A 15,262-nucleotide genomic window follows, 5' to 3' on the forward strand; every position below is an offset into this window, starting at 1 on the left:
AGCCAAAAGAAACTGTGAGAGAAAACTTGCCCAAAACATAAAGAATGATCCAAAATCGTAGTATGTCTATATAAGAAGAAGAAGAACCAAAACAAAGGACTCGGTAGAACCCTTAATAGATGAGACTAACCAAGTTATAATGGAGGATAAAAGGGCAGCAAAGAACTCTAAACTAATATTTTACATCAGTGTTCTCACTAGAATGGTTAGATGACATCTCGTCATCCACACATATGTTTGAAGGAGGAGGAGGAGAATTAATTTAGGGATATACCCATAATATGCGACATATTTAGGAAGAACATTGACAAACTAAAAGACTCAAATGCTCCAGGTGAGAATGGAATCCAATTCAAAGTTGTAAAAGATCTGGCAGAAGAACAATGACTTCCCCTGATACTACTTTTCACAAAATCTCCAGACCAAGAGGTAGTCCCATTAGACTGCAAATACACAAATATGTATTTTCGAAATGCAAAAAGAGCTCAGCAGCACACTTCTGGCTGATCAGTTTGACATCACACATCTACAAGCTCAGTTAGGGAATCCTAAGGGAAGGAATCATTCACCATCTTTCAGTGAAAAATCTTGAACAATCGACCCAACATGAGATTGTTAAAAATAGATCTTGCCTTACAAACATGCTCACATTTTTGGCAACGGTAACCGGCTACTCAGACAAAAACCTTCCAGTGGAAGTAGTATACATGGATCTTGCAATAAATAGCCTTTGATATGATGCCACATGAAAGATTGGAAAGGAAATTACGGGCCCATGGAATAAATGGTAAAATACTAAATGGATTTAACATTTTGTTTCAACAATGGTTGAAATAAAGAAAACAAAGGGTGGTAATAAATGCAAACGAATGTGGAGAAATGTAGTAAGTGGGGGGGGGGGGGTGTCATAGGGGCCCATTTTGGGGCCTACCATTTTCTACCATTTTTTTCAAATATATCAGTGACAGAGATGAGAATATTACAAACCACATCATCAAATTTGCCAATGACACAAAGATTTGGTATCATTGGTGTCATCGGTGTTTACTTGGTGCTCACAAACTAAAGGAAGTAGTTAAGCAAATTCTGGTTGTTGGTGTTTTTTAGGCGAGGTATTTGGATAGAGCGTTTTGTGCCAGATACAGGGGGATCTGATGAAGGGTTTGCTATCCGGGATCAGAGACTGGTGATATAGTAAACAACATGAATTATATTATGGCAGGAAATGAGAACAAACCCATTATTTGTATCTGTGCTGGTGGAAATGCTGTAGGACGAGTTAGAAGTGAGGCACTGATACTTAGGTTTAAGACAGCAATAGAATTAGTTAAGAGAAAGTGAGGAATCCTGATCATAAATGGCATTCTTCCAAGAAAGGGAGTTGGAAATGCAGGCGATGAGTCACAATAACGTGGCTAAAGTATGTTGACCAGACCACACACTAGAAGGTGAAAGGACGACGACGTTTCGGTCCGTCCTGGACCATTCTCAAGTCGATTGAGTTGGAAATGAATGGTTGTCGAAGGCCCTTGGTGTCAATTGCCGTCTGAACAAATATTGCAAATCAAATGCAATATCATTCATTGACAACTGGGAACACTTCTATGGAAGGAATGACATTATCATTGCAATTCAAAGGGGGTGCATTTTTCTTGGGCTGGGGTGGCTGCTGTTGCCAACTCATTGAAATCTGTGGATGGAGTTTTTTTGGGGGATTTAAACTGCAAGTTGATATGGGTACGGGAATTGATATGGAGAAAGGAGGCAATAAAAGTGTGTGTTGGTGGGGGGAAAAACTTGCAAAATGAACTGGGAAAGAAAATGACCTCAAAATAGCAATTCACTTATTTAAGGTATATTACACGAACAGTAGGTGACTACGAAACAAAATAAACAATTTAAATGCTCTTGTCTACACAAAGACAATAGATATTATTGCAATTACCGAAACTTTGATGAATGTAGAAAACATGGAACTATTAGCTGAATATATACAAAAATTAAGCTATTTCACACAGATAGGTATATTAGATGAGAAAAGTGAGTAGCCATATATGTTAGGGAAAATTTTAAATGTGGTCTCAAAGAGGGAATCAAAACTGAGCCACACTCAGAAACTATTTGGTTAGAAGTAAACGAAAAAAGTTAAACAAAATTAATTCGGAGTTATATACAGGCCACTAAACTTGGAGAGAATGGAAGCAACACATCTATGGTATGAAATATCTAGAAAAACTAGGTCTGTATTTGTGTATGATGTATTTGTGTCATGGGTGACTATAATTTTAGAGGAATAAACTGGATTAACAGAACAGGGAATAATGAAGCAGAAGATTTTCTAGAATTAATTGATGATTGCTTCCTTTAGCAACACATTAAGGAACCAAGGCGGAAAGAAAATATTTTAGAATTGGTGATAACTAACAGGGAAACACAAATTAATGACTTTGAAATAGGGAGTGAGCTAAGGAACAGTGATCACAAAGAAATCAAATTTAGCATAGAATAGAATAGATATGTAAGGGGGAATAGAGTGAGTGCCAGATTTTCGAAAAGCTGGTTTTTATGGCCCAAGAATTTTTTTGGGTGAAATAGATTGGAATTTCCTGGGCATGGGGGGATTGGCCAGTCTTGGAGCGAGACTCAAACCCAACGATGGGTGATGTAAAAAGGGATTTCGATGTGGATTCTAAATATCATTTTTTTTAAATAATCTAAGCAACGCACAGGAACGTAGTATCCCATACACTTGAATATATCAAAAAATAATTACCAAAAATTTATAACAAAGTATCAAAAGAACCTTATAGGTACAAAGAGAGCTTGGTACAAAAGGTGTGGGAAAAACTTGCCGGGATTGCTATGACAGGAGAACTACCAGGGACTTTTACTGAACTAAATTAAAAATTACTGTCTGCAATTAACTCGACTAAAGTCTCTAGTTAGGGTTGTAAATCCTAGCTTCTGTTTTGCTAATGACAGATTGTGGGCTGTAAAGGGCAGGTAGGGTGAATGAATTAGTTATTAGGTTGACTGAAGATCCACAGTCCACCTGCAGACAAGTATTTTTTATTTTTTTTGAGATATATACAAGAGTTGTTACATTCTTGTACAGCCACTAGTACGCGTAGCGTTTCGGGCAGGTCCCTGGAATATGACCCCCCGCCGCGAAGAATCACTTTTTCATCCAAGTACACATTTTACTGTTGCGTTAAACAGAGACTACAGTTAAGGATTTGCGCCCAGTAAATCCTCCCCGGCCAGGATACAAACCTATGACATAGCGCTCGCGGAACGCCAGGCGAGTGTCTTACCACTACACCACAGAGACTGAATCTCACATTAACTTGTATAATTTCTTACAAGAATAAGAATGAATAAATTCAGTTCTATGACTGAAGACTGGTTCTGTTTAAATCAGAGATTCAAACAAGTACATAGTCTAGCCTAGCACCATAACTATCAACAGCCAATATATTCCTATACTACAAACAACACAACAATTCAAATTGTAGAAGTATGATAAATAACCTTAAATGTAGTCTAAGTACTGTTAAGTAAGTACTAAAAAGTTATATTCAATTAACTGAACTTATATGATAACTTAAAGATAATTAAGTAAGCAATTGTTAACCTAATTTATATATTCAAGTAAATATACAGATATACTCAATTATATGAAGAGGTTTAGTCAGCTTGATTGAATCTTTTCCCACACCATGGACACTCACGAAGGTTTTGTTTACTGTGACTGAATCTTTTTTCACCCAATGGACACTCATCAAGTTTGGTGCTTAAAGATTCAACTGCTGCACTATTAATATTAATAAACTTACTGAAATATGAGGCGTTGTCTCGTTCTATAACTGACAGACAGACTCATTTAAAATATTAAAGTTACACAAGCATACAATTGGCCAATTAATATACTAAATAACATCAATATACTTCTCTGACTGCCGGGGTACCTGTCTGACAGTGTGCCAGACTAGATAACTCTCTTGTCGCGAGTTTAGGCACGATATTTTATATCACAGCTTTGCTGTATGATGTTCTATTAGCGTAGCTATGTGATTGTCCTTAATTGCAGTTGCTTAAAGATGAGGGTGGAGGTGGAGACAGTGTCACTGTGTGCTCCACTATACACTCTTATTTGATATAAATGTTCTAGGAATTTTCCTTGAAGATATTGTCCAGGTACTTCCCCAGTTCTAGAGAGTAATCACTGGTTATAAAGATAATTCGATAAGGTGTCCTGAGCTAAGTAATGTTTGCAGGACTCAATAACACTTGTTCACTCTTTTGTCAACAAACACGTTCTGGCCCGGGGCGCTCCCATAGCTCGCTTTGTCCCGAGTTGGCCCCTCCCTCTCCTTTGAGAGGGGTAGCTTTCAATGAATATTGATTTATTATTTTTCCTGTCTAGACATATGATTAAGATAAGATGTGATTATAATATAATTAGATATAGGATATAAAGATTATAAGTAGTACTTGATAGTACTATTGATTCTTATTAAGGATTCGATTTAATCCCTACCGGATGTCGAATTAATTCGTTCCAATAGTTTTGTAATTAAGAATCGTTCTAGAATCTTCTGGATCCTTGAGAGATCATGCACAAAGTTACGTAGGCATCTATAAGGCCCTATGGTGTACATGATCCTAGTGGCATTGTCATCTAGGATCAAGATGTATAATGAATCTATAGTAATTCTGCTATGATTCTGATATGATTTTGATATGATATAGAAATAATACATTTTTTAGATGATAATATAGATATGGTGGGTAAAATTTCCCACAAAAGGATCAAGAATGGAGAAGTCAGTTTAGAACAAGAATTCGTCGAACAGGCTAGAAATGTTAAAAAAAGAGATACGAAGGTCAAAAAGAAACTAGTAAGTACTCATAGCAGGACAAGCAAAGACAAATCCTAAAGTTTTTTTCAGTTTTATCGAAAAAAGATTACGGATAGGATAGGTCCATTAAAAACTGAGATAGGTCAGATAACTGATAATGGCAAAAGATGAGTAGTGCAGGCGATGAGTCACAATAACGTGGCTGAAGTATATTGACCAGACCACACACTAGAAGTTGAAGGGACGACGACGTTTCGGTCCGTCCTGGACCATTCTCAAGTCGATTGTCGACTTGAGAATGAGTAGTATTTATAATATTTAGTAAAAGAATGAGTAGTAATTTATAAAGATGAGTAGTATTTATAATAAATATTTTATTTCTGTATTTACTAAAGTAGTACTAAACATTATGCCTTCTGTCGAACAAGTTTATGTGGGTGGGAAAGAGGACAGGTTAATTAGTTTAGTAGTTACCAGGGAGGATGTTATTAAACAAATAGTCAAACTCAAGCCAAACAAATCACCAGGGCCGGACGAAGTGTTTACCAGGGTGCTTAAAGAATACAAAGAGAAGCTTTGGGAGCCATTGTCTACTATATTTAATGAATCATTAGAGTCAACAGAGTGCCAGAGCTGTGGAAGGTTGCTAATGTGGTACCAATTTTCAAGAAAGGAGACAGATCACTTGTGTCAAAGTATCGGCCAATTAGCTTAACGTCTATTGTGTGTAAGTTACTTGAATCGATAACTGCAAATACCATTCGTCCTTATCTTGAAAAACTTAGATTAATAAATGATTCATAACATGGTTTTACTAATCGCCGTTCATGTTTAACAAATTTCCTATAATTTTATTCCAGCATAGTTGAGGCAGTTGATAGTGGTAAGGTTTTTGATGTTGTGTACCTTGACTTTACCCTCGACACTCATTCATTTCCAACTCCCTTTTTTGGAGGAATCCCACATATGATCGGGATTACACACAGAAATCGCAATTGCATGATGCATTAAATGAACAAATTCACAAGGGCTGTGACTAGGATTACTCCCTTGATCCTAACTATTTCAATGGCTGCCCTCGTTGAGGCCACTTGGGTTAGTGAACATTAAGTAAGTCAGGAAAGCTATATAAACATTGCAAAATATAAATAAAATGGTTGTATTATTATTTAATCTAATATTATTATTATATATAACGACTCTGAAACATAAAAACTAGTAAAATTATATATGATAATTTTCAAATAGAGATTCTTCTTCTTTCCTTTAATGCCTTCATTTACTTTCACACTTTCTTCCCCACCTACCTTGAGGTACCTGACAGTCAACTTCCAGTTGATTGACAGTTGAGAGGCGGGACCAAAGAGCCAAAGCTCAACCCCCGCAAGCACAATTAGGTGAGTACTTCCGGGGCTTAGCGTCCCCGCGGCCCGGTCGTCGACCAGGCCTCCTGGTTGCTGGACTGATCAACCAGGCTGTTAGACGCGGCTGCTCGCAGCCTGACGTATGAGTCACAGCCTGGTTGACCAGGTATCCTTTGGAGGTGCTTATCCAGTTCTCTCTAGAACACTGTGAGGGGTTTGCCAGTTATGCCCCTTATGAGTAGTGGAAGCATGTTGAACAGTCTCGGGCCTCTGATGTTGATAGAGTTCTCTCTCAGAGTACCTGTTGCACCTCTGCTTTTCAACGGGGGTATTCTGCACATCCTGCCATGTCTTCTGGTCTCATGTGATGTTATTTCTGTGTGCAGGTTTGGGACCAGCCCCTCAATTATTTTCCACGTGTAAATTATTGTGTATCTCTTCAGCCTGCACTCAAGGGAGTACAGATTTAGGCTCTTTAGTCGGTCCCAGTAATTTAGATGTTTTACTGAGTGGATTCTAGCAGTAAAGGATCTCTGCCCGCTCTCCAGGTCAGCAATTTCTCCAGCTTTTAAAGGGGCTGTCATTATGCAGCAGTACTCTACTCTAGAGAGCACAAGCGTTTTGAAAAGTATCATCATCGGTACAGCATCTCTAGTGTGAAAAGTTCGTGTTACCCAACCTGTCATTTTTCTTGCAGTTGTGACGGCTACTTTATTGTGTTCTTTAAAGGTAAGGTCTTCCGACATGAGTACACCCAGATCCTTTACACTGCCTTTTCGTTCTATGTTATGATTTGCCTGAGTTTTGTACGTGGTTTCCGTTTTTATATTTTCATTTTTTCCGTAGCGCATGAGCTGGAACTTATCTTCGTTAAACATCATATTATTTTCTGTAGCCCATAGAATGACCTGATCTAGATCTGATTGGACGTTTGCCGTGTCCTCTATGTTACCTACTCTTATGAAAATCTTAATGTCATCTGCAAAGGATGATACAGTGCTATAGGCTGTGTTCTTGTCTATGTCCGATATGAGGATGAGAAAAAGTATTGGAGCAAGCACAGTACCCTAGGGGACTGAGCTCTTCATGGTTGATGGGCTGGATTTTATTTTGTTGACTATTATACATTGGGTTCTGTTAGTCTGGAAATTGTAAATCCATCTGCCTATTTTTCCGGTAATTCCTTTTGAACACATTTCATGTGCAATAACACCATGGTCACATTTATCAAAAGCTTTTGCGAAATCTGTGTAAATTACATCAGCGTTTTGTTTGTCTTCCATAGCATCTAATGCCATATCATAGTGGTCCAGCAACTGCGAGAGGCAAGTGCCCTGTTCTAAAACCATGTTGTCTAGGGTTATGGAGATGCTGTGATTCCATGTATTTTGTGATCTTACTTCTTAGCACTCTCTCAAAATTTTTTATAATGTTCGATGTTAGTGCTATCGGTCTGTAATTTTTTGCCTCTACCTTATTTCCTCCTTTATGTAGTGGTGCTATCTCTGCTGTTTTTAGTATGTCAGGGATAACGCCAGTATCTAGGCTTTGTCTCCACAGAATGTGAAGGGCCTGTGATAGTGTTTTTTTTACAGTTCTTGATGAATATGGAGTTCCAAGAATCCGGGCCTAGTGCAGAGTGCATAGGCATACTGTTTATTGCTTCTTCAAAATCCAGTGGGGATAGGGTGACGTCTGATATATGATTTGATGTTGGTATCATATCCATGAAAAATTCATTTGGGTTATCAATCTTTAGTACGTTTAATGGCTCGCTGAAAACAGAGTCGTACTGCTTCCTCAGTAATTCGCTCATTTCTTTGTTGTCATCGGTGAAAGTTCCATCTCCCTTTCACAGGGGCCCGATACTAGATGTGGTTTTTGATCTTGATTTTGCATAGTAGAAAAAATATTTCGGATTTCTCTCTATTTCACTGATGGCCTTTTGCTCTCTTTGCCTCTCCTGGGTTTTGTATGATTCTTGTAGCTTGAGTTCAATTGTTTCTATTTCTCTACCTAACCTTCTTCGCCGTTCTTGAGATAGGGTGCGACTCTCAAGTTCTTCTGCGATTCGTTTTCTTCGCCTAAATAGGGAACGACGTTCCCGTTCCAATCTGCATCTCTTTCTCTTTTTTCTTAGAGGTATGCGGTTTGAACATATTTCTAGTGCTACTAAATAGGCTCAGTGCTACTGAGCTTATTTTTTCCAGGCACTGGTTCAGGTTTGCATTTGATGCCTTCTATTGATAATTACTTACTTGCATTTTCTAGCTGTTCTTCCCAGTTTATTTTTGTGAAGTCCCGGTTTTTTTCTCCCAGTTTATCTGTTTATTATTGAAGTTGAATTTGCTGAATTCTCCTCCACCGGGAATCTGGACTGGTTTTGAAAGTCTATTCCCCATAGTTGTCAAAACTTGAATTAAGTTGTGATCTGAGTAACAGGTATTTGTAATTATTATGTTCCTGATCAATTCATCATTATTAGTGAAAATGAGGTCCAGCGTGTTCTCCTTCCTAGTTGATTCTACTATTTGCTGGTTTAAGGCAAACCTGTCGCACATCCGTAGCAGGTCATTTGCATGTGCCTGTTCATTTAAGCTACTTCCTGGTATTCTTTCTGATATTACTGTATTAGCTAGGTGCTTCCATTTCAGGTACCGTAGGTTAAAGTCCCCAAGCAGGATGACGTTCGGAGCTGGATTTGTGAGGTTTTGCAAGCAGTGTTCTATTTTCATTAGTTGGTCTTTAAACTGCTGAGGGTTTGCCTCCGGTGACTTATATACAAGGACAACAACAACATTTAGGATCTCTATTTTGACTATCAGCACTTCCACCATATCAGTTGAGGTGTTTAGCAGCTCAGTACAGATGAGTGTGTCTTTGATGTAGAGGCTGACCCCACCCTGAAGCCGGTGTTTCCTATCACATCTGAAAAGATTGTACTCTGAGATCCATATTTCACCATCAAGGTAGTCCTTTGTGTGAGTTTCCGTTAGGGCTGCAAACATTGCATTTGCCTCATGAAGGAGACCATCTATAAAGTGAACTTTGTTGGATTTGTGTGTTCTTATACCCTGGATGTTGGCAAATATAAATGATGTTATCGTGTTAGTGGAAGTGCTGGATGCTTTACTTGGTGTTAATATCTGAGGCTCTGGTAAGGAGGCTACTGTGTTTGCGTCATCTCTAGCATTTGACCGAGTTGGTGGTACAGTCTGGTCATTTTTAGCCATTCTTCTCCTCCTCCTCTTGCTAAAAAAAATATCCCAGTCGATGGAGTAGTGGCTGTTTTCATAGTGGCGGTCTGTCGGTTTTATTCGCCTCGTACCTCTTATATGAAAAGCTGAACATTCAGCATTAAAGCACTCTTTCCTGTCCAAAGAGTTTTTGCAAATTTCTCGGTGAAATAAATCACAGCTTTTGGTACATTTCCTGTATTAAGGAGGTTTCTGCACTTTCTAGGGTGATCGTACTTACATGTTCCATTTGTTCTTCCCGATATCCCATGTTTACAAGTAGCCCATTTGTAATACCAACAGATTTTGGGTCCTTGTTTTGTTTGTTTCCCTTTGTCAGGGACCGCACTCTGCTGCAGCGTCCCCGACACTGTGCTCTGCTCCGGGGCCTGTGATACCGCGCTCTGCTCCGGTGCCATCGCCACTGCACTCTGCTCCGGTGCCCGCGTCACCGCACTTTGCTCTGGTGCCATTGACACCTCGCTCTGATCAGGGGTCCCCGACTCCGCGCTCTGCTCAGGGGTCCTCGACTCCGCGCTCTCCTCAGGCGTCCCCGACTCCCCGCTCTGCTCAGGCATCCCCGACTCCCTGCTCTGCTCAGGCGTCCCCGACTCCCCGCTCTGCTCAGGCGTCCCCGACTTCCCGCTCTGCTCAGGCATCCCCAACTCCCCGCTCTGCTCAGGCGTCCCCCGACTCCCCACTCTGCCCAGGTATCCCTGACTCCTCACTCTACTCAGGCATCCCCAACTCCGCGCCCTGCTCAGGCGCCGCTGCCACCGAGCTCTGTGCCGCATCTGGTTGTACCTTGGTGTCGTGAACAGTTTGTTTGAAGACATTAGAAATTGCTATGCAGGCATTAATTAGTAATTCTCTGTTTTTGGCGGGAGTTTTATCCAGGATTTCCATCATCTTCAAAAAAGTTACATCATCCTTTTTGAAGAGCCAGTACACAGAGTGGTCACTGGGACCATTTCTCCTTGAATTATTAGTCATGTTGGCACATTTTTTTGTGTATGGCTGCTGAAAAGAGTTGGCATTGCAAAGCTCTGTTGGTAATTGTCACGGGGGGTGGGCCGGAGCTCTGCTAGCACTCAGCTGCTAGGGGCTCAAAAGGCTGGATACTCAGCCCCTCTGACTCCCTGGATTCACCGGAGTCTCCTTGGTCACACAAGAGAGGACCAACAATGCCCACCTCCGCAGGTCTTTGCTTCCACCACAAAAGGGGGTGCCACTGATTCACCCTGGAAGCCCTTCAGTCAAACACGGGGAAACTGCTGTTAACAGTTCCGGCCTAGACCCGTGGAGGAGGGAAGGAAGACTCAGGCTTACCTTATAACCATAATCTCCCTGAGTCTTGCCTGCCAGACAAAAAGGTTGCAGGAACTCCTTTCCCGCCTGTCTTCACTATATTCTTCTTAACAAGGTCGCCAGCTGGGTTATTATATCTGCACCCCAGCAATGCAGTTCAGTGGGTGTATTATATATTGTTTGTGGCCAGAAGATTGCTACTCCCATAGATCTGCTACTAGACTGTCGGCCCAGGGTACTCTCCCAGGAAGGTCTGTGTGGCTTTACCTCTCTCTAGCCACCACGTTACTAGTTGCCACCATTCAGGCACTGATACTGATCGGATGGCTAAGGGTACACTTTTATATAGGTCCGTGATGTCTTTACCACTCTCCAGGCAATAAGAACTTCTATAGAGGACGTTGTGTTCCCTAGGTGGTACTATGATAACCTTCGTGTATGCTCATAGAGAAATATTATAAATGGAGGCACACTTAAACACAATGATAAAATGTGTGAATTTACTGATGCAAATTACATGAACACACATGCAATAACAAGTAATACATGAATATGAAAATAAGAATAATAAGTCTGGAGATCTTCAGCCTCTTCTTCCACGACCTCCAACACTCCTTCAACTGGGCAGAAAGACAGGAGTCCCACACTCTCTCACAGGAGGGCCTCTTCACCACGTCGGCGCCTCTTCTTCACTGTCCTGCCATCCATACACACTGTCCCCTCTGACAGTCCTGGACACAAGCTGCCTTGCAGCCTATTCTACTACTAAAGTATGAATGTCCTGTTGCCACATACATAAGTAAATATTGTGGCCTAACTAGCCTACTCACACAAGGGTGTAATGGGAGGGAAAATGATCTACCTTACATTCGTGGCTCACGACGCCTGTCCCTCGATGGTGTGAGGTTCCCATGCTTCCTGAGTCGATCCTTGACGACCCAGGAACGTTCCACAGGTCCTCAGGTGTCGTGGAGCCTTCGCGTTGTCGCCGTTCCAATCCCTGAGATTCAGCTACCCCAATCCTGGTTCATCGATGGGCGCTGAGCTAATCACTACTTTCCCACACTCGCCCCTTCCACAAGGCGTTGCTCCTTGTCCTAGGAACGGTGTCGTCCCTCCAAAACCCTCAGTGGATGTGACCCGGTCACAGCTAGGCTTGCCCGCCACACCTTTAAAGGCCCTCAACGTCCAGCGTCGCCGCCCAGCGTCGTCGCCGAATATCTCCAAGTTTGGCACTCTTTTGCTCAATAAATTTGGTTCCTTTTTTGCTTCCCAGAAGCGCGGGGTCTCCAATACGTGAGATGGGCTGCGATAGCCCGCTCTAATCCACTAAGAAAGGCTTGTAGAGCCTCAAATCCTTGAGAGATGACCGAGGCGCGTCCTCTCGCTTCCAGGGTCAGGTCAACTCTGACGTTGGCGCCGCCCAGGGCACTCGGTGACGTCACGGCGGGCCCTGATTGGTCGCCCGCGACCTAAGTCGGCCAATCCGCGATCGGCTAGTGTTCCTTCCAAAACGTCATATCGGCAGTAGGGGATACTCTTTCATTTTATATCAGGGCGCCAATTTCCCCTTACTTACAACTTATAATGTAACTTTCTCCCTTAACTGGCAGCCGGTCTGGTCGCCACATATATCAATAGACTCCCTGAACCTCAGAGAATCAGTAGGGAGAGCTGATATGACTCTTAAAGCAGGCAAACGAAAGAGATAGGAGAGGACACCGTAGCATAATCTACCTTCATGTTGCATTCTATGCACGTTTTTATCAAAGTCATTTTTGTTGAACACTTCTGTTCAGTGGTGATAGTCTTACAGTCTTGATAGACCGTTGGGGGTTTGACCGTGGGTGGTTACCAACTTGACACAGACCTGGAGGAGGCTGTATGGACTGACAGTGATGCTACCACATGTCGCACTCTTAATTTGTTTTGTTCACTTGTTAGATTATATTACTTGCATTTTCCCACTAGTTATCTTACAGTGGAGGCGTCTAGTTTCTGTGTCTTGGCACTAGTTACCTAAGTACGTTACACTATTTGGAAGAATACACACACAGAGGGTACTGGGGTGGGCCTACCATCAAATGGCCCTTGTTTTCATACACACGACGGACTTATATTGTGTATAATTTATTCACGTGATGTTAAAATATGTTATCTTAATTTTTTTTATAATAGACACACGTTTTGCATAGAGAGCTTAGCACTATGGGCACTGATTTCTTGATGTTTCAATAGCGAGAGATGTGATTTATTGACGACTTGGCAACTATTGCCTAAGGCCTCCAGGCACCACGAGGGCAGGCGTTGACTACACACGAATTTAACTTATTTTTCCTTGAACACAAACGGTCGGATGGTAATCACTATATGATGTTTAATATGTTGAGACACACTTTGAAAGTTATCTGACTGTGTTTAGTTCCTGTATCACTGAAATATCCCTAGATATATATTGTTTTCCGTGGAGCTCGCATTGCGTGGCCCTCCCCCTCTCACATCCAGAAGGACCACAGCCACTCTCACTCTCTCTTTCTCCCTTTATGGAAATGCATCTTTGTCTACGTGTTTAACAGTTTCTTGTGTTGTAAAGTTCTCAGCATCATACATCACATGCCATATTATTCAAGGTTTCATAAAAGTCATTATTAATCAACGTTCACTCTCTCCTGCTTCGAATAGGACAGTTTAGAGTTACAGAATATCTACTACACCGAGGCTGAAAAGTAGATCACATAAATATAGCATCAGGAGGTTATTAGTTAAAGTGAGGATTAATCTGGAATCCTTTCAGAATCCTGTGACTATGCATTTTTCGAAATCAGAATCAACTAACCCCAATAAAGCCTCACATAAGCACTTACCATCACGAATATGAAGTTTTAGGATGCTTGTAGAGGTAGAAAGTGTGAGCAGAAGCAGCAGAAGCGATATCCCGGCCATATCTGAGTTGCATATTTTATAAATCAAATATGGAAGAAACGGTAAATATAAAATTATATATATATATATATATATATATATATATATATATATATATATATATATATATATATATATATATATGTCGTACCTAGTAGCCAGAACGCACTTCTCAGCCTACTATGCAAGGCCCAATTTGCCTAATAAGCCAAGTTTTCATGAATTAATTGTTTTTCGACTACCTAACCTACCTAACCTAACCTAACCTAACTTTTTCGGCTACCTAACCTAACCTAACCTATGAAGATAGGTTAGGTTAGGTTAGGTAGGGTTGGTTAGGTTCGGTCATATATCTACGTTAATTTTAACTCCAATAATAAAAAATTGACCTCATACATAATGAAATGGGTAGATTTATCATTTCATAAGAAAAAAATTAGAGAAAATATATTAATTCAGGAAAACTTGGCTTATTAATCAAATCGGGCCTTGCATAGTAGGCTGTGAAGTGCGTTCTGGCTACTAGGTACGACATATATATATATATATATATATATATATATATATATATATATATATATATATATATATATATATATATATATATATATATATATATATGTTGTACCTAGTAGCCAGAACATCGTACTTGGCATACTATGGCAAGGCCCTATTTGCCTAATAGGTCAAGTTTTCCTGAATTAATATATTTTTATATTTTTTTCTTATGAAATGATACATCTGTCCATTTAATTATGTATAAGTTAATTTGTTTAAATTTGAGTTAAAACTAACGTAGATATATGACCGAACCTAACCAACCCTACCTAACCTAACCTATCTTTATAGGTTAGGTTAGGTAGCCGAAAAAGTTAGGTTAGGTTAGGTTAGGTAGGTTAGGTAGTCGAAAAACAAATAATTCATGAAAACTTGGCTTATTAGGCAAATCGGGCCTTGCATAGTAGGCTGAGAAATGCGTTCTGGCTACTAGGTACGATATATATATATATATATATATATATATATATATATATATATATATATATATATATATATATATATATATATATATATGCAAAATGTTAATTTGGAAAAATTAACAAAAGTTAAAATAATTGGGATGAAGCGGGAAGGAAGAACCAACTAGCAATTGGCTCTTAGCATCTTTACCAGCTGCAGCTCCTCAGGGCCTCTACACCTGCCTGTGACTCCTGGCATCTACACCTGCCTGTGACTCCTGGCATCTACACCTGCCTGTGACTCCTGGCATCTACACCTGCCTGTGACTCCTGGCATCTACACCTGCCTGTGACTCCTGGCATCTACACCTGCCTGTGACTCCTGGCATCTACACCTGCCTGTGACTCCTGGCATCTACACCTGCCTGTGACTCCTGGCATCTACACCTGCCTGTGACTCCTGGCATCTACACCTGCCTGTGACTCCTGGCATCTACACCTGCCTGTGACTCCTGGCATCTACACCTGCCTGTGACTCCTGGCATCTACACCTGCCTGTAACCCCTGGCATCTACACCTGCCTGTGACTCCTGGCATCTACACCTGCCTGT

The 15,262-nt window shown here is 40.7% G+C and overlaps 1 protein-coding gene across 1 annotated transcript in view; it reads right to left on the bottom strand.

Moving 5' to 3' along the window:
* LOC123759556 (uncharacterized) overlaps positions 1-15,262 on the bottom strand; it is a 105,753-nt gene that overhangs the window by 43,628 nt on the left and 46,863 nt on the right. Inside the window, exon 4 of the mRNA XM_069334791.1 lies at positions 13,635-13,715. Coding sequence (XP_069190892.1) covers positions 13,635-13,713 — 79 coding nt within the window. The 5' untranslated portion in view covers positions 13,714-13,715. The remainder of the gene's footprint in view (positions 1-13,634; positions 13,716-15,262) is intronic.

This window comes from Procambarus clarkii, chromosome 32, assembly GCF_040958095.1.
Source record: "Procambarus clarkii isolate CNS0578487 chromosome 32, FALCON_Pclarkii_2.0, whole genome shotgun sequence".
NCBI classification, from domain to species: Eukaryota; Metazoa; Arthropoda; class Malacostraca; order Decapoda; family Cambaridae; genus Procambarus; species Procambarus clarkii.